General features: G+C 34.4%; 1 protein-coding gene across 15 annotated transcripts in view; it reads right to left on the reverse strand.

The window, feature by feature from the left end:
* Positions 1-21,284, reverse strand: part of MYCBP2 (MYC binding protein 2) — a 199,575-nt gene that overhangs the window by 125,161 nt on the left and 53,130 nt on the right. For 13 of the 15 annotated variants that reach the window (XM_042806211.1, XM_042806222.1, XM_042806218.1 and 10 more), the window contains exons 12-18: positions 20,758-20,962; positions 17,975-18,139; positions 17,091-17,249; positions 16,184-16,388; positions 15,326-15,471; positions 13,183-13,284; positions 4,322-4,429 (exon numbers count right to left, since the gene is read on the reverse strand). In XM_042806211.1, the coding sequence (XP_042662145.1) occupies positions 4,322-4,429; positions 13,183-13,284; positions 15,326-15,471; positions 16,184-16,388; positions 17,091-17,249; positions 17,975-18,139; positions 20,758-20,962 (1,090 nt within the window). Of the gene's footprint in view, positions 1-4,321; positions 4,430-5,904; positions 6,022-13,182; positions 13,285-15,325; positions 15,472-16,183; positions 16,389-17,090; positions 17,250-17,974; positions 18,140-20,757; positions 20,963-21,284 lie in introns of those variants that run through there. The other 2 variants (XM_042806215.1, XM_042806224.1) reach the window with 2 other exon arrangements.

The following is a 21,284-nucleotide window of genomic DNA, read 5'->3' on the forward strand; positions in this document are numbered from 1 at the left end:
TTCATCTCTCTCAGAGAGAAGAAAGCACCAAGGAAAAGCTCCGAAGTGTTTCTTGCTGCTGACAATGAAGCTCCGTCAACAACTTCACAATGGTAGGTTTTCATCGTGGTTATCTTACACAGTTGGGGAAGGAAAACAAGATAACTGGAAATACAACCAATAAGCCTCACCCTCCCCAACACTCAAGTCTTGCTTAAAAAATTCTTAACTCCTGAAGACAATTTTTCCCTCTGTGAAACATGGTCAAAAGTTCTCTTGGTGGTATTGCTACCACAAAAAAAAGCTGCTTTCCAGGAACAAAGAAAAAGCTTATTCAGACCCAACAAGTAGTGAAGTCATAAGCTGTAAATGAGAGTTCTGCTGTCAAAAAAAAAAAAAAACAAACCAAACCAGCTTTGATACAGAATGGCATCTCAGACCCTTGGTCCAGACCCAAGGAAAAACATTTTCTTTGTGTTCCTCAGCTACAGTAAGGGTGATGATATTTTGTTTCTCACTAACCATATTTGGAGGAAGGCAAAAGCACTTCTAAAGATGTTAAATGCATCTCTTCTCCCCACAGATAAAAAGCTTTAATGCAGTATGACTGTACACAAAAAATTCTTAGAATAACTGTCTCTTTAGACTACATCATTTGCTAACAAATCTTTGTTCAGTTCAGCAGTGATTACCCAAATAAAGCATATCAGTCAAGTTACTGATTAGCATCTGTGATGTTCAACCCTCCCAGGATGTTCTGAATGCCTTAATATCAACTATAAGCTTTATATACAACAATGTTACTTAAACAAATCAGCCTGTGACTGCATCTCTCAGCTGTCCACCACATATTTCAGCTGAAATACCTGTAACCAATATTATAGCTACAGTGTTGCGGTGAAAAGAAACCTACTTGTGGTTCTGAAAATCATTCACCCTATGAGGGCAGAAAAAAAAGGAAATCTGATGGATGCTTGAGAGGTTGCTACAGAGCTTACAGGTGAAATCTGATATGCAGAATCACAAGTGCTTAACACTTATGATAATGTAATAACAAAATCACATTCTAATTACAAGTTCAGTAATAACTGTGTCCTGAATTTTTGTAAAAATACTGGTTTATCTGTTTAGCTCAGCCAAAAAGTACATGTGCACATGAAAACAAGACTGTCAGACTATGGAAATGTCAATAAGGAACATAAAGACTTCAGTATCATACACTTCTATTAAGTCGTAGATGTAGGTTTTCATTGTCAGCTGTCTTTCTCTGATGAGTGCTTCGAAGTACCCTTCAGATGGTGTATTTTACAGTTAAAAAGTAAACTACACGTAAATTTTCTTGAACATCTGATAATTTTGTATTGGCATGTACAAAATGGTTGATACACAGCTTGTTCCATCCATGCAGGTTTAGCTTCACCTAGTCCTTGTCCTTTTGAGGCTATTCGGTTTCATGTGGTTTAGAACATTTTTTTCATTGCCACTACTCCCAAATACATGAAAAAGGTGGCATTTGACTTCAGAATCTTAGCTGACTCAAGGAGCTCACTTTGTTTTTAATTGCTACTCAGTTCATTTGAGAAATCTGAAAAAATCTCAGTTCTGTTGAGAAAATTCTACAGATTTTCATTAATCTTTTTTACTCACATCCCCAGTAATGAAGTTCACAAGGATTGTGGATGCAGACTGGGAACTCACTACCTCATTAAAGAATGAGGATGAAGCACAAGCTCATTCTTCTTAGTGTCAAAGCACTCCATGAATACCAAGAGGTGATACCTACTCCTTTCTATCTATACATGTGATGGAGACACAGACATCAATCAGAAACATTATGATTATGCTTAATATGCATTTTTTATAAGAGCTAGGATCTTGATACATAGTCTTTACAAATGTGAAATGAGTAGATGGCAATGGCAAGCTTTCCAGAAAATGGGTATTTTGATGAAGTTGAAGGAGTTTTCAACTGGGCAATTCAACAGAAGAATTCTACAAGTGAAAAATATGTAGATTTGATAATATGTACAAGTACATATCAAATATACTTTTCTAATTAGGCAATATTTGTCAGTCCTGAAGCAGCTGTTCATATTCAAGTTTAAATAACATTATCAAAAGAAGTTCTGCAGCTGCAAACAGAGAAGTAGGAATAGGTACCAGCAAGTTTAGTACTGGCCTCATCAGTACTACCAGTCGAAATAAATTTTCCTTGCCCAAAGATCTTGAAGGTCTTGTTGGTGTGAAGAGTTACTAGACTGCTTTAGCAGAAACATCTGAAGTAAGAATACCTGTTTGGAAAGCATCACAGTGAAAAGTAAAACAAAAGAAAAAGCTGATTTCAGTGTTACACTGTCTTTTACTGAAGTCAACATCCCTGCCCTAGGTTGCTTGACTGGTGCTTTTACATTCAATGCATAGTAAAAGAGACATGCCTTCTAAGATGAGGTATACTACTTATTTTTTTCATGATTCCCACCTTCCCTATTACTTTGATAGCAACCCACTCCACCAGTTTTACTTCTTCCCTTGGAAGCTCTTCCAGAAGGGGCATTTCTAGTTTCTAGGGGAATTTATGGTTGTCTTTTGGGAAGCAATCTTCTGAGGCAGAGAAAGGTCTCAAAGTTTACTTGTAAAGATGTTACAGTCTTCCTTACCTGTTTAGCATGTGACACAAAGGACTAAGAGAAACTGAACGTTTCTTCACATACAGACTTCCTCAAGGAAAAATAAATGTTCAGTTCTACAGAGCATATCTGACAAAATCTTTCAGCACAATACAGACCTTTGCACTGTTCTTACAACTCCAAGAAGCAATGTAAACCTCAAACTGACACAAATGAATATACTTCTGCTAAGGAGATAACTTGAGCTGAACAGAGCTCCAATTACTAACACATGCCAAAAAAAAAACAGATGTGGGCAGGATGAGCATAATCCTTTATGCACTTGCCTATGAAGTCAAGGGCTTGCAAGCAGTACAACTAGTAGTAGTATCCAGCTCAAGAATACAGATCGTCAGCAAACTGTCACTCAAATGACAGCATTAAGGTTCTGTGTGTTTTGTTTTTCAGCATTCAATCTCTCCCAGAGAGATTATGATAGGTTATTCTATTTAATCCATCAACATTTAAAGTTCAGATGGCATATTTTCAAAATAGAATGAATATGTTATGCAAATACAAAGGATCAGATTCTGCTTTCATTTCCCTAAAATAAACTTAATATGATTTCAAGATCTAGTATGTTCATAACTATCACACACACACAGAAATCACATCCCAAAAGGCTTCAAACTGTCATACAATTTGTTTATATACATGCCAAATGATATCACTAACTTCTGTTAATTCAACTGAAATGTCATTCTAACAATTCTTTTCATATTTAGCTATCCTTTAGGAAATAGTTGAAGCATTCTGGGCCCTCACCGTTTTAGGAGTGTTCAACTTACTTTGATCAGGTCTGTAATCTATATATAAAGGATATATATGTAAAATGTAAATACATATATACAGATACACCTATATACATATACATGTAAACTACGATCAGATTTGATACAGCTCAACATTCATATGAAATTTTTAGTAATACACTACTTCTTCCTAAAAAAAAAAAAAAAATTAAAAATCACTTATAACTGAACAAATTACGCATTTAGAAATTCAAGGTATAATGACCTGGCTTTCCAGACATACAAAAACGTCAGAAACAAACACCTCCTTAGTCGCATTCTGCAAAAAAAATGTTTAACTCCAGAATATTGTGGCATAAAACCTGTACTTTGGTTTGTATTCTCCCCATTCAAAGCTAGTAAAAAAAAGTGTTTATATTATTTTAAAGACTTCATTTCTCAAAAAGGCTTGTTAAAAGATAACGTACCTATGAAAAATTTTATGCTAGAATTAACAAGTCTGGAATTGATATGTTAAATCAATCACCCTAGATATACAACACAAAGGTTCAGAAAAACAATGCAAATGCAATGCAGCAGTCTGAGTCACTGGAAGGTGTTAAAGTTTCCTACAATAAAATTAAAGAACCTTAGGAATGAGACAGCATTAGAAATAAGACACACAGAAAGACAACACATATTTCATCAAAAAAAAAAAAAAAAAAAGGAAAGGAAACCAAAGATGATGCAGACTACCAAACATTTACACTTTTAAAAAAAAGGTCAACATTTAAATGCGTTTTTCTCCTCAGGTAACAAGATACTAACAAGAAGAAAGGCAGAACCCATTTTGTGCAGTTCTTTGAAAAGACAGATTCAGTGCATGAAGAAGTGACTGGGAGAATGGGCTTATTTCCACCCTAGCCAATAAGGAAGACCAAATACCTTTGTGCTTGTCCCGTTTATGCTTTAGCTGTGCTGGATGGGGTCTTATTCTGGCTAGAGCCTGTTCTCGATGGTTCATAAAAATAGGACCAGGAAATACAAGGGGGCCTGAGGAGAAACATTTTGCACATGCATAGGAAAACTCACAAAATGGAAACAGTGTATTAAACAAAATTCAAATTAAAAGCAATGGAAAAAAAATTAATAGTAAATATATAATAATCTTGTTTTCCTAAATTCAAAAGACCCTAAATAAATGTTGCCATTTCTTGATAAGACCAAAATATTATGCAAAGAAACAATAAATATCCCATAGTGACATTTTTACCTGAATGTATAAGTATGCAACTGTACTTCAAGTAATGGAAATACAACAGACTTACACCGGAGTAAAATTTAATACCAAATATCCATTACTGTCTTTAATAGTTAAAAATATTAATTATCATGCCTGTTACATTTTACAATATTACATTCAAAATACTAATTTGGGATAACATCATCATATCAATGCTAAGTTTAAAAAACATAACTATATAACTGTTCATAATTACCATATTTAAAATGCAGAGATATCCCTTATAAAGAAAATAGCTACCCAAAACCACATGTTTCATGAAGAAAATTATCCAAATAATATGATTTTTTTTACTAATCTACTTACTAATATTGGAATACATTTCTTTTTAAAATATTTCCCATCTCTGTCAAGGTCTTCAAGAGATTTGTGTTTGAAGAAAGCAATGATGTGTGTATTTAAAATTTTCTGCAGATTAATTTTTGTTTTAAAATCTAGACATAAGCAGTGCTGTAATAATCTTAATTGAGTCTGATTACATGTAGATCACAGACCAGAAATTTGTTCCTTAAATCTGTATTTTTCCTCTATTTTAAAGGTTTAGCATGCCACCAAGATGTTTTTCAGAAGCATCTCCTTTTTCTAGAAGTCTCACATTTAATGGAAACCACAAATCAGAAGCAGCTAATTCTGCCAAGAGCTACTCTTGCCATTCCATGGGTTAAAGACCCAGTCCTTACATGGATGTTAAAAACAACCTAAGCAGCCAACCAAACACACAGAGACAAACCCCACAAAAACCCAAACCACCCCAAATCAGGTCTCTTGCCATGTTACAAACAGCTTATGTGAAACTTCAAAAACAAGTTTTACTCTTCCTTCCTCACAATCACTGATACTCTATTTCCTTAGCTGAACATTATTAACAAATTAATTTAGGCTAACTTTTCATAAACGCCCATTGTCTCAGGTTTCCTGTCAGCTTTAGTCCATCAGTTCCTTCATAAACAATATGGAAAGAAATTCAAGTGAAAGTTAGGCCAAATCTATCTAGCTTTAGACCCTTCAGATGAAGAAACTTGTCTTCACACATAGAAGTTCCCAAATTTTAGCATTAACTTAAAAAGAAAATTAAAAATCCACTACTGCCTTTCCCCCTAGCTTTGAGATTCATACATGTGTTAGCTAATACAGTGGCCCAAAACCTCATTAATCACTTATGTTTCTATACACAGGACAGATTTTTTTGTCTGATTATACTGTTACTTATCTGGACTCTCTTTACCTGTTGTCAAGAACTACTTCTGATGACCAAGGATCATCATTTGCTTCTGCTTTACCTTCATCTTTAAGATTCTTCCTTTAGTTGTCTTGCTATTGCTCCCACTCTTCACATCTCCTCTCAGTTGGAGCTTCCATTTAACAGATACATTTTGGTAAAGATTACTTTCTGTCAGACCACTTTCTGTGTTTAATATTCTATTTCCCAGAGTTTAGACTTACACACAAAAAATATATCATGCTTTCCCTCTTTCCAAGTTGGAGGAGAGATACTGAGGAGTATACACTAAGGCAGTCCACAGAAAGGCAAGAAAGGGGAAATACCAATGACCAACAGATTATGAAAGCTAAAAATATTTGAAGAACAAAAGATATTGAGGAACACTGAATGAGGAACAGGAAAAAATAAGTAAAAAAAAAAGAAAAAAAAACAACAGTAGTGAGACTTGCTTACTGAGAACTTCCTAATGAAATGAAAAGCCCAAGAAATAGAGAACAAACAGAACAGTATGACAAAAATGAAACTCAGATTAGAAAAGTTTCAAAAAGAGATGCAATGACTGCAAAGAATGCAGCTTGAAGTGTGTGGATCTAAGATATTTGTGGGTGATCAAACAGTAGAAGTGATCTCTAGATAACTTAGGCAAAAAAATTCTGAAGTTCCAGAAAATATCTGCACAACAAACAGCCCAGGGGACGAGACACAGCCCTGAAGGCAGCCTTTGGCACTTTAGTGGTCAGAGAAAGGATGGCAAAAAATTAGAGAATTTCAGGAGGACAGAAGGAAGTGAAGTACATTACCGTGAATAAAAGAACTACAGGAGATTTGGGAGATAATGTTTAGGAAGCTGTCAACTCCAGCACGGCACTAGCACACGGCTGCCTTTAGTTCCCAAGTCACTCATCTGAATTACAGTCCCTTAGTCAAGATCACAATTCTGTAACAGTATCTAATCTTCTGACCAAAGTGGGATTTATCTTTACTTCTGGATATTCTTATATACTCTACATTTCCACCCACTATGTGGGTTAAATGTAATATATCTTAATTTCATAATAATTCTGTATTCAATCCATCTAACGCATCTGTCATCCTCTTTGGCTTTTTATGCATGCTAAATCTGTAACACAATCATAAGATGATAGGAAATATCTATGTTGTGAAGCCTGCATGTTCAGTCATGTGCTGGCAAGATATAAAGTACCTCCTCTCCTTTCAAAATAACACCACAGGAAACAAAACACTGGAACAATTCTTACAGACCATATCTGCTCTCTGCTTACATCTGAGGTTGCCTGTAGAAAGGGAGCAGAGTTCAGGTACTATGAATTATTCTGGTGGAACAATTCAGCCATGCATTAGCACTTCATTTATTTTGTTAAAAAATGCCTGCAACGTATTGTTTGAAAAGTTCTTCTAGAATCCTCTAATGTATATCAACATGGAGAATAAAGACCTATTACTACTCTCAGTTATTTTAGTAGCTCAAGTTACAGATAAGCAAAGGAGAGCCACTGGTAGACTGTAGTGCTGCTATTTTAAATCAGTTGCTATATGATGCAAAATGGCATTCACTCTCTTCATTTTTTAATAGAATGTTTTCCATAGTTAAGATGTGAGGTTAATCATCCTTAGCCTAGGAAACATAAAAAAATAGCTTTTCTGTCTTGGTCCTGCATGATGCAGACCTTTCAAAATGGACTCTGTCTGCCAGTAAATTAAGAGCATAAGGGAAAAAAAGTATTTATCCACAGGAATAATTTGATTTTCGAGCAAAATAGAATGCATTTATGAAATAATGCAGTAGACTACAGGAAAACGTACACAATATCATCCTACATGCACTTGTATGCTTTTGCATTCTTGTCCATCTAAGCACTTAGGCAGACCTATCAAAGGTTTTACTATTTTATTTGAATTTATATTACGCATATTTTGATTTCTTCTAGTACTTTTCACTAAACAAATGCTATTTGTCATTGGTGATTCCACAAGACTGAAATCAATTATCTCAACTGATGACTCCTACACCAGTGCACTGAATGTAGCAGGCTACCTGAAAAAAAAGTACACAACCACACAATTGAAGATTATATCCTGAGGAAAATACACAAACGGTATAAATTAAGTTTGCACCACAAAGTCCTAGGTTGGATGGCACTTTCTGTTGTTAAAACTTATTTTTGTCTTGAATACTTATAAGATAAAAAACAGACATGTTTTTGGTGTTTGTTTGTTGGTTTGTTTTTTTTTTTTAATAATAAAACAGGGAGTCAAAACCCTAATATAGAAAAATAGTTATCTAATAGGTCAACGGGTGCTAAATGTTACAGAAAAATATTTCGGAGAATAAAACTGGGGACAAATGCTTAGTTTCAGTTCCACTAGAAGTAGAAGGTACTACACTGAGAAAATGGCCTACCTCTACAACCTCAAGTGAAACAAAACTTAGTATTCCTGTAAGGTAGGGATAATAGTTAAGGTGCACATTCTTTAAAACTGTATTTTTCAGACTATCAGTAGCAATTTATTATTATTATGGCAGAAATATTCACAGAGAATGTCACTGTGCTGTGCAAGCACTAAAGTTAATTGCAGTTTGCTTCTTTTGTTCAAAACACTGAAAATAAAAAAAGGATACATGCCTCTTCCTGTGTTCTTAAAGCTCTCTTCTACTGACACTTATATTGTACAAATCAGACATTCAAGAAAAATTGCTAGGGCTTTTTATAGGGGAAAAAGAGATGCAGGCTACCCAGTACTAGCACGCAGGGCAATTTAGGGGTGATAAGCGTGTGAGATGGAAGTATGGTTTATGAAAATATTATTTTTGACACAGTTTTTCCCTTCTGAATACTTCACTTTGTATATATTGTTACATAAATGTGAAAGATTAATTTCTGTATATAAACACATAAGGTAAATTAAAACAGTAGATATAAACCAGAACTGTTCTCATTGAGTCTATTGAAGCCTGAGTTTTAAAACTGTAAGAGAAATATAAATATTTCTACTTTAAAAATCATTTTTATTAACAATAATCACCTCTTTCAGACATTAATCACAAGCTCAAATACAACAATGTAATTTCACAGAACCACACCTGCTGGTCATTAAGAACAAAAACCTACAGCTTTCTCCTGAAAGCATTCTTAAACAGGAGGTCATTATATGTGTTTGATATTGTTTCAAGTAAAAAGGGGTTTTTTTCATTGATTTTGGTTTCTTTAAAGAACTTTGAAACAAACATAACCTCCAAGTCCTGAAGGCATCAAAATAAATATTTAACTAAAACTATAGAAGGAAGCTGCACTAATATTTAATGAAGAATTCTGTATTTGAGTAGATAGTTCTGCTGTATATTTAGGTATATGTTCAGCAATGAACAGAGAATAGTGTTACTGACAAACTGATTCCAAGCTCATAGTGGTTTGGACAGATGCCAAACAGATTTATATGATATTCAGCCTACCACAGTAAAACTAATTACTGAATTAACTGAATCAGTGACACTTCAGAAAAATCAAGAATTGTCCAAATATAGGCAGCCTAAGATAATACTGTCTCAAAACACAGCTGCCTTGACTAAAACTAATGAATCTCCCAGGTATTCTTTTGTTGTTGCAAACAGAGTAAGACTGATAGAAAATAATTTTCCCTTTCCATAAGGACATCAAAAGCTAAACTTTGGTTACTTATACACCAAATCTGCATCTCAATAATGATCGCCTGAAGGTTTTTACATCATAGGCTGAGAAAGAGAAGTAGTGAAATACCACTGAAGCACAAGATTATTTATTATCACTATATTAAGAACTATTTCTGTATTTTTTAGATTTTTAGTTCAATAAAGTTTGTTTAAAAGCTACTTTCACATTCTCACAGCCTTCTAAGGAAAACAGAATTATCTTTAAGCCATGAATTGAAATCTTTGACTACTAGTAAATTCTATTGCTGCAAGTATCAATCTGAAAGAGTCACAGGAACAGCTTTCAAGATTAGCTGGCTCAATAAATGGTAATCTTAGGTTCATTACAATAATTGTACAATGTGGTCCAGGGATTTCTGTAATCCATTAAGGCATAATTTAATGTCCCAAAGACTAAAAAAATTGATGTTTCATAGGAAAGGAAAAAACAATCTAACCATGTTCTCCACATGCTAACATACAAAACTTCACCATGATAGAAAACAGTAGAGTGCAACCACTTCTACACTCACCTCTCACTGCTCCCATCAAGCCCTAAACCAGCTTGAAAAACAAACATTTCTTCATATGTTACATCAGCTCCTTCACTTCTCACCAGAACAGAGACAGTGAAAAGCTGAGAAACATCCATCAATAACACTGAGATATTATGATTTAGCATAGAAGCTGTGATGAATACAGCTGGCTTTATTTCTCAAAAGGTTACACCAGACTAAAAAATGTGGAATTGATTTTGAGCCTTCTCTGCTTGTTACAGCCATTAAACTAGAGGCACAAAGAAGCAACTGAATGAAGTAGCTCTACCACTGTCACAGAAAAACTGTTCACCTGAATACATAATTGTTGCACCTACATTAATTGTTGCAACCTACGTAATCGTTGCACTGGAAAGAACAAAGAAATAGAACAAATATTAAGAAACTGTTAAGTTTTTTTGAATAATAGATTTATCATCCCAAACTGAAACACTTTTTTCCACTGTCAATTTTAAGGATCTAATTTGTTGTTAAAATAAAATTTCTTTGAGTGAAGCAACATGAATAACTGATTCTAAAAATAAAAATTATTTACTGGTTACAGTTCTATCATAACATGTATAATCTAATCTGCTGTGACCCATTTCAAGATAAAAATCAGAGGAATCTTCAGCATAAGCAATTAAAATTTCTCAAGTTACTTACCAGTCAGCGTGGTGCTGCTAAACAGCACATATACATGTCCCTTACAACAGCAGTAGACTACTTTGACTTGGAAGATGTTTGAGAGATGAGTTAACCAATCCCAGTTGAAAATATAGTAACATACAACTAGGTCATTGATATCGTAGCTATTAATGACAATTACTTCTTCCCAGAATACTGAAATTCACACACTACACTTGCAGAAAAGTGCAAATAAAGATGAGTATACTCATCTTCTTCCATACAACTGAGTTCATGACAGTTTAATTATTTCCATAACTGTAAATATATCCATCACTTTATCCCTTAATTCAAGTGGATCACTGGAAAATATTTTTAAATCAGAGGTCACTGTAACAGGACTAAATCTGGAGCTTTGGTAAGCAAGCACAATTAGTCCACTTAAAAACCTGCAGTGTGGAAACCAGTATACTTCCAGTACTTGGGCTCTTACACCTCTGTCTTTAACTTTACTCCTATTTCAACACAGTCAGTGGCAAAATGAGAAGTTTCTTTCTGATTTTTTGTTTTGTTTTGTTTGCTTGCTTGTTTTAGGAATGAAATATTCCTACATTTACTTTAAAAGCTTTCATAGTCCTCTTGTTTATAAGTCATTCAAGATCTACTGAAAAAATTGGTATTGAATAAAGGTCACCAATTGTAACTAAAGAGTGATCAGCAAGATTTGGTGATGGATCCTATTCTTGACTATCAAAAACTACACATGCTTTGTTTCTCATTGATCTGGCATAAAAGAAGTCACACATTAGCACACTACAACCCAGAAAACATAATGCTGACAAACAAAACACTGTGTACCTGAAGGAAAGACCTTAACAGAGCTAATCAGGCCTTTAACTGACTAAGCAATGTTTTCAGAGAAGTGAAAGGTTGAAACCTTTCTCTGGATCTCTAAATAGCTATTTCATTAGCAGAGATTTGTTCAGTTACATATGCATAAATATTAGAACTTTTAGGGAAAACTAAGCAGTCTGCCCATTCTTTTTAACATTAGTATAACTAAGTTTTTTTCAGGTTGCAAAACTTTTTGCACAGCAAAATGAAAATCTAGTAGATTATGTAAATGTTCTTGGTCTCTCATGAAAAGAAGAGACTGTTAGATATAAAACATTTTTTTTTTAAGAGATAGATGGGCATACAAAAGGGATAAGCTGCTCTGGTTCCACTTTTATCCACACAAATGGAAGCAAACTGAAATGTTTATCTGCTGGGGGTTTTTTTGTTGTTGTTTTGTTTGTTTATTTTCCCCTCCTTCCCCCAACTGAAATTTACCTCCTAGCTCTGTCATAATTACCACTCTGGGCTCAACAGCAGCAGCTTTCAATAATATCCAGGCATTCAATAAGGATTTAAGAAAACATTATTTTTAGCTATACTTAATATTTGCCAGCAGTATGCAATGCAGCTCCAACATGACCTAGACAAGGAAAGAAAAAAAGGCTTCCTCTCTCCACGTCATAGCTCAAATTAACCACAAAGATTCTAAGAAAAATAAACATTCCATTATTTTCAACATGCATAGGAAAGTATTCTTAAGCTTTCTCTTCCTTGTTGCTCCTTATTTGTGGTAAGATCAATAACTTCTTAAATGCACGTGAAATAAAGCCACAATTTGCCCCACAAGGTTCACTGGCATGGAGCCTAGGAACTAAGTTTGATCACAATATGCATTTTGTATCAGACTAAAATATCAATCTAAATCTCTCAACTTTATTTACCAGATTAAGACACTGAGGTATTGTAAAACAATAAGAGTACTGAAAACCTGTTAAGGAACAATAATTCCCAAGGTAGATAAAACATAAGGCAAGAAAATGTTGAAATAATATAGCTTTGTTTTTTTTCATTCAGTGTGTCAAATTTTTCATGCTATTCAAATACAGAAAAGTTCACTTCATAAAACAAGAAATTCTGCTATTATACAACAAATTCAACAATTTATAATAATAATTAAATATTTCATGTTATAGGTAACTAGCACTGGACAGGATTGCAGTCATTTCAATTCTTCATATAAAAAGGCATATAAACTCTTCATGTAAAAAATGTTTTAGCACCTACAATTTTAAAAATTATTATTTAACTAGGAAACACCAAAAAGTGAAAAATGACTACACGAAAGTGATATAAAATACTACTCATCACCATTAAAATTCTGATTCTTATGAGTAGACTTTATTAAACACACAGATTTTTCACAATTTTCCAAAACCATGCTAAACAACATAAGCTAGCTATCTGGGATCCGATTTTTGTTTGGTTACTGTATTGGCTCACTGGAGCAAAACTAATTAATTTCCATTCTCAGAAAACAGACTAAGAAGTTTGCTTAAATTATTCAAGCCTCTCATCAATAAGAAAGCTACTTACCTCTTCCTTCCTCCAATCTATGTCTCCTATTTACACGTTGCCGCTTTTCTTCTTGCCGTAACTGAAGGTGTTCTTCAATATTAACTCCAGGAACAGGGACGGCTACATAGATTAAGAAAATAAAATATGTAAAATTATCTTGAAAAATTGTTATGATGGGAATAAACCCCAGAAGTTAAGTAAATGAAAATGGAAGCCTACTTACTACCTGCTCTTTACATGGCTCCAACACAACATTTAGAAATAAAGAGTTGAGTAAATTTGGAGAAGAGGATTAGGCCTCATCTCTGAATTTCCTGGTTTTCATGAATCTGCCACAATTCCAACATCACTGAATAGGCATATACATATTTATATTTAGTTATGTGTTGTCATGGTTATCTCAATTTTTCCCAAAAAAGTTTCAGAAAGGATTATTATTAAAACAAGCATAAACTTGCTTGTATTTTTAAAGCATTTTAAATGGATTAAATACTTCTGAGTTTAAGAATGCTTTATGTGCTCTGTGCTTACTAAGAAGCATGCAATTACTTTAATGCACATATAAGTCTGTATGTAAATCTGACTTATCTACCAAGCTAGCTAATTTATTAGGAATTTGAAACAAACTGATAAGCACTTTTTTAAACAGAGAACAGGCTTTACATGAACACAACAATAAAACCAATATAAGCGCTATCTTTTTCCAATGTTTTCTCAGCAAATTGCAACAACCTAAAAAAATATACCTCGCCCCCAATATCAAACAAAAACTCCACCTGGGAGCACTGACAATTTTCTCCAGACAAATGCAGTCAACGCCCTCACCTCAAACTATGCCAAGCCCAACACTGGACCAAGAACTGCTGTCTATCCTGCCAGGAGCAGAATTGGCAAAGCAGACATTAGCACCAAAACCGTAACTCCTCCCTGGTTGTATATGAGAATAAAGCTGTGAAGCAGAGCTGTTACTGCCACACTCACCATCAGTATAAGCCTACTTCTGTGATAACCATATACAAGCAAATTATATTTAGAAATATCTGTATGGAAGTATCACGACTGCAGAGTGAGGTTATATGGGGTCCTTCATGTTAACTTACCAAGACAACCACTTCTAGTTTCTATTTAACTTTTGTTTTGGGGGGAAAAAATCCTACACTCAAAGCATAGCGTATTATTTTCTATTATTGCTACTCCTTCCCCTCCCAGAAAAACTGGTGAAATGTATAAATATTTTAAGTCACACATCTGATTATGTTATGATCTTTTCTATACCAGATACTATATCCATACATCCACAGAGGATTAAGGGCTCCATGTAAATCTAAATATGAAAAAAAGGACAGAGAGTCTGATCTCCAAAAACCTGTAATTGCCTAGTTGTAAGTACAGACAATACAATATTAAAAATGCTGTGATAACAGATCTTACAAAGCAAGATCGCAAACTGTATTTTCCAATCATCATACCAGTTGGTACTTTTTCCCCTAAAGTGGGTATTTTTGGGTAGGGGGGAGGTGGGGTGGGAGGTGTTTTGTTTGTTTGTTTGTTTGTTTTAAAAAGTAATTTCCACATTCCTGGCAGCTCTTTCTCTCTGAAAATTTATAAGAGGAAAAAAAAAAAAAGTTTTTAAGAAACAATATTCCCCATCTTTTATGTGACTGAAAATAGAAAAAATTTCAGGCTATCACAAGAGGACAAGAATAACTGTAGTATCACCATTAGTATCATAACTGCACAGGTCAAAATGGAGCACATGTCTAAAATAAGGGCAAGTTTAAAATACTTCACTTACCAAAATGATCCCACTTTGCCATATCACCAATAAATAAATCTACCCAGTAAGCAACATTTTATCTATTTTAACAATATCATACAAAAACTGTCCTATAAATCTAAAAGTTCAGTAACTTGATTAGAACTGCATTATTTAAGATACAAAGTTTTATCATACAGAAGAATCAAAATACTGAAGTTTATTAACTGAAAAGAACAAACCTACTTCTAAACTAACATGTTACTCCAAGTTTCAAAAGTCAGCAGTGAGATGGAATTTATTAAAGAGTGTAAACCGATGTACTGAGTTTAAAAAAAAAACAACAAAAAAAAGTACAGTAAGAAAATAAATTAAATGCCATCTTGATAATTTCCTATCACTTACCGAGCAAGAGATCCAAAGGTATCATCTCTTTTACAGCATCAAGGATTCCTCTTTGCCTTGCTTCCTGGCCATCCAGTTCTCTAGCACACGCCTTGCAGCAGCCACATACAGCACAGCCCGACTCACCTGAGCCGCAGCCACAGATTCTGCAGCAAACAGAGTTGCTTTATCACTATCTTTTATTTTTGTGCATTACAGACGCCTTCGTAATTAAAACATATATTATCAGTTTGTTCTATCTGTGGACATGTAATTTTTCCTGAGATAAACAGAAAGTATAGCTAGTTTAAATCCTAGATGCTGTTGCATGTTGCCAGGGAGCACACACTGACCATACACATCTGAACTGACTTCTCAGTAGTAACTTTTCTTCATTTAATTAAACATACATCACATGAAAACATGAGCAAGGAAACAATAAGCACATGCAGTGCTGAAGAAATAGTAATGGCATTATGTAAAGCAGTGGTCCTTTGTGCAGCTGAACCCTGAAATAACAGATAAAAGCAACAGAAACAGCGAGATAAGAGAAACTTCCATCATAGGACAAAGAAAGGTTATCTCAAAGCCAGCAGCTCTGTCAAGAGACAGATGATATTAGTGTTCATATTCAACAGATTCTAGTAAAGAACTATATGGTAAAGAACTGTGAAAAAAAATGCATTTAAAACTAAATCACCTGCAACCATCACAAACTATTTACAAAGGCTTTAACCTACTTCTGATTTTAAAAGCACAGACTCTTTTTAGATACGTCACCTTAGACTGAAGTTTACGAACACACCAACTCAGTTTACATTCAACGTGCTTTAGTCATTCAATACTCTATAGCAAGTATATTTCCATATGTTTGCTTACCCTCCAGGTACTCTGTCAGGACGTCCACTGCTAACACAGCTAGCTCCATAGCCTGTGCAATCTCCACATACAGTGCACACCATACACTGCTCCAACTTCCATTTATGCATGCCTGGAGGACACATCATGGATTTCTCATCTTTTTCATCCAGTTCCTCTTCCAGGTCTTCATCCATTGCTGTTGCCATGTTCTCAACTCCAAAACCTAATTAAGATATTGAAACAAGAAACACTTGAAGATCAGATTTTAAAAGGAATGACAAGGCATGCCTGATTTGCATGCTCAGCCAGCACAATGACACTTCTGAAACCTCTCTGAACACGGGCTGTGGTATACAGGTAGGTCTCACAACTAAAAGGGAAATGAAACGTTTATATTTGGTATACAAGTAACAGGTCATTTACCTGTCACATCTAAAATATTCCAATCTGTCAAAGGTGAATAGGGATGATTTTCATGCCTATATTTAGGAGTAACGGGAACGTTCAGTTGTGTGCAGAAAGATGTAGACTTGCATTCATGCTGTTTAGGCAAACAGCCGCCTCAAGACTGAATGCAAACAAGGAAAGGCAGAAAATTTTTTCCTACTAGGACAATGGCACATAGTAAAAGAAGGAGTGATGAGGTTTGGTTTTATTCATTTGTTTTAAAGAATAGCTTTTTCAGCAACAAAAGAAAATTAATTGAGGGCTTTTTTAAAATATAACTAAGTTTATTAGTATGTGCAGAACACCAAATACCTGACAGTTGAAGTGAAAGTATTCATACCTGGGGGTTTTTTTAAGCATTTTGCATGTACTTAAGCTTTAATATTGAAATTATATTTTATAATAAAATACTTAGCTCCATTTTCACTTGTGATACTTTCCAGCACACAAAACAAAAGGAAAAATCTAGGTCCCTCACCTTTTCCTCCCTGGCTCATTGAGCCCGTGTCTCGCCCACACTGCCCCTTATTATTTACACCAAATGTCCAAACTTCTCCATTCTTCATTAGCACACAGGTATGAGCCTTGCCCATGGCTACTTGAGTCACAAAATGGCCTTTCAAATCTGTTACTAAACCTGTAAGACATAAAAATAGTTGAGTGGTGAATTGCACTTTCCACCTGAGAAGGAGACTTCAGTGATACAATAAAAGTGCTAGTCGATACTGACAATTTTTAAATTAACCTCAAGGGAAAAAAACATCAGATATAAAAAAACAAGTACTAGAATAAGAAGTGAGAGGAGAATTAGGACTAGGCCATCTGTCCTGCAAAGAAAGGAAGTCAAAACAAAACCAAACCCTGCTGCAAATCACTTGTTCTGAAAAAAAATTCTACAGGAGCCATAACACCACTGGAATTTCTTTCTTTAATATTTTATTTAAATTGAGATGTACTTGATCAACTTCAAAGTCAAACCAGGCCATCCTGTGAGAAGAAAAACATAAGGCCTGGTTTCCCACAGCCTTTGTTCATAACAAAACATGTCTTGTTTCTGTGACTTTTCCCTGTGTGGCCTTCTAGTGCCAGATGAATACAATAAATGATTTTTTTTTTTAATTTTCCTTAGCAGAAGCATTAATAAGGGTATTTGCCACCAGTGCTGCTATATATTTTTACAGAACTTAAGGAAACTTTCTTCTCTTTCTACCCTTCTGTCATATTTGGCTGAATCAGCAGAAATTCAGAAATCTACTAGGAGAGTAAGAAACACACAGACATCATTTCCACAGGCTAAAAACTTCCAGAACAATTTCAATTACTCTAGTTAAGAAATCAATTTAAAAAGAAATACTAACTTACTTGTACTATCAGAGTAAATGGCATCTTTTCCAAACATGTAGAGTTCTCCATCTTTTGAAATTACAGAACTGCTTCCATTATTGCATGCTGTAGATATGACAATCTTTCCTTCCATTTTAATAATTTTTTTAGGCTTATAGGGTTTTGATTGCCGTCTGCTTTTAGCTTTAAATAAATAAATAAATTGCAAGTCATTCAACCAAAAAACCTTCAAAGGCACAACAACATTTGTTTTAGAATTAGGGATTAGTTTTCTGACTGCTACTAGAAAAAAAAAAAAAAAATCTGTATGATCTCCTGGTCTCATTTTCATTGGATTACACTTGTTTCACTCAAAAAATTCAATGACAAGCAAAGTCATGATTGGATAGGTATCTTTCAGGAATGATTATTCAATTTTTTCCTTTATATATATAATTGAACTTATTTTATGAACTTTACAAAGCAGTGCATAGTAAAAAAAAGTCCTCATTGCTGTTTGAGAATATATATGACAATATATGCACAATAAGTTCACAGAGAAATGTTACACAAGTTCAGTTTTTAACAGAAAAATATTAAATTCTCTATTTATTAAAACCATGTTTAGAAAATCCTTGAGTCAAAATAGATTCCCAGAAGATGAAAAAGGGAAGAAAAAGTACTAAGAAAACCCCACTCCAAAATCATTGTTTGCAATCTGGCCTCAAAGGAAACAGTAAGAACATAGCTACAGACTGGATAAAACAACTAACAGCTAGCATTACTGCCTGTGAGTTTTTACTTAAGACAGAGAACTTCCAGCTACTTTCACTTGCTGACAATTACCAACTTTCTAAAAAGAATGCACACACACCCTGATGACAGAAAACCAGTCTCCCTGCGCAGGTTTAAAAGAAATCAGGGGAAAAAAAATAAGACTTGCGCATATCCACTTTCAGCCAAATTATAGAGTGACAAAGAGAAACAGATGAGTCAGAAGTTAGTTGAACTTTTAAAAAAACTCAGAATGACCTTGATCAGGTCCTTGATCAGATTCGTCAGTAAGAAGATCTAGTAAGCACCAAATCTTCTCACATAAATTTTTCTAGTTTAAACAAAAGCAGCAACAGCAATTTACTTCAAAGTGCTAAACTTCTGTTTCATCTGAAATAATAGATTAATAATAGGTATATAACAAAAAGAATCAGTTTAATTGTATTTTGGATATCTTCCCAATAATTGTGCAAAGAAATCTTGAAATGTGTGCTTTTAAATGTATTCCCTGAAATCTCTTAGATTTACTCCACATTAACTGGAGAAAGTAGTATGATTTTATCCCGCACAGTTTTCAGTAATTTGCATTTATGACGACTCTACAAAGTTACTATAGCACGTACCAAGTTTGTTATCTAAAGACTTTCACACAAGAATACTATAACCTTCCTCTCCCTTGAACACATTCAAGAATCCACTCCATACGCATTATCAAAGTTATGTTTTAGTTATATTACATGGGAAAACCCACACATTCTTGAGGAATACTATCAGCATAGTTAATCTTTCACAGGAACAGTAAGTTAAATACACTTTGTTTCTGCATGAGCTATGCCATATCTCATGTATGCAGCCCACTGAGTTTTTGTTAATAAATTTCTTGAAAGGTAAAACTCCTACACAGTTGGTTAAGACAAAGCTGGACTCTACCACTGCTGTTTATCAAGATTTTAAATCTATTTTAAAATTCTATTTTAAATCAAATGTTAAATTCTAACCATCTACTACTACCTGAAGATTTGAATTTTATATCAGGATTTTAGCATTATTTATCATATTTCTAACTGTCTACACTGAAGCATAAAAATTACAGTCTGATTAAATCTGTGTTTAAATTCTATGGCTAGCAGACCAAACTCTTCCACAAACCTTCTTTGTGGAAAATTTATTAATTTTAATGGTAACAAACTGCACCATTAAAACGGAGCACTACTGAGAGATTGAATTTGAGTTAGGCTTCAATACTGTACGAAAATGCTACCTATGAAATATACATTACATTATCCTATTAAAATGTACACATCGTGAGACTGATAACTCAAAAATACAAACTTTGTTTTAAGATCCTCAGGAGCCAGGTATTTTTCAAAACACATTCTTTACATTTTTTCTCTTTTTTTTAATTAATCTAACACAATATAACAGAACAGTCTGTTTTGTAAAGTATTTAATTTAATATCACAGCAGATCACAGCTTTATAAAGTGTATTTTAACCTAAACACACAATTTCAGAGAACAAAACTAGGAAATTTGTTAATTTATATTGAAGAGCCATTTGTTAGTCTGAAGATCAAATTAATCTGTCTTCTCTAATATCTGAAGAGTTCTGCTTGATCAAGCTCAGAAGACGGTGCTTCCACAATTTCTAATCAACATACCTCTCCATTATGGAGAGGCATTATCTGGCAAAATACACGTTTCCAAAGTTCTCTAACACAACAGTGAAGAGGGAAGAGTTTGGCTCTTCCGTTTTATAGACAAAGTCCCAGGCAGACAGCATGGCCTCTTGACCAAACTTGACTGCCTTTTCTCAGGACAACTCTAAAATAGCACTCCCACACACAGCCCAAACTGTGGTAAAACCGAGATCAACATCTCTAGCTGGGTGAGGCAGTGGCACTGGTTGTCAGGACCTGTGGCTGGCATAAAATTCAAACCCAATGGCACGCTTACATGTTCTTGGAAGATGTTAAAACTCTTCCTTTTCCAATTAAAAGGTGGTTAATAGGCTTTTATCAACCACTGGACAAGAAAGCATAATACGTACTTGATTCACCATCCTCTCCTTTACTAGCAGAACCTGTGAAGAATATGCTTCCATCCTCAGCAACAAGTAAGGCATGTGAGCCATCATGTCCAACAGAGAACTGAATAATCTTTGGAGATTTTGTAATTGGGAGTTCAACCCATTTTCCTGCTGAAGGACCACCTTGTTTGATTCCAAGGCTCTGGTATTTGCCAGTATAATAAATCTAGGAGAAAAGAGTTTATCATTTTCAGTTATGCCACAGCACTGCAAACTTGAATAATTTTTGTAGTTGCATTGTTTTTAAATCCTGTCATTTCAAACCATACAAAAAATTTCCTGACATTGTTTACACCATTTCAATATCTCTACCGTAAACCCAAGAATTTTGACTTAGTGGGGGAAACATTCTGATGAGATTCTGCTTGTTTTGAAATGTGCTTTGTACTGTGTCACAGAATTGGTTTCCACATAAATTGTTTGGCTAGATGAGTTGAACACACAAGAACAAACTGATAAGAAGAAACTAGTCAGAGGAAACTAAGCAT

The sequence above is a fragment of the Tyto alba genome, unplaced genomic scaffold (assembly GCF_018691265.1).
Source record: "Tyto alba isolate M040663 unplaced genomic scaffold, T.alba_DEE_v4.0 Super-Scaffold_45, whole genome shotgun sequence".
Taxonomy (NCBI): domain Eukaryota; kingdom Metazoa; phylum Chordata; class Aves; order Strigiformes; family Tytonidae; genus Tyto; species Tyto alba.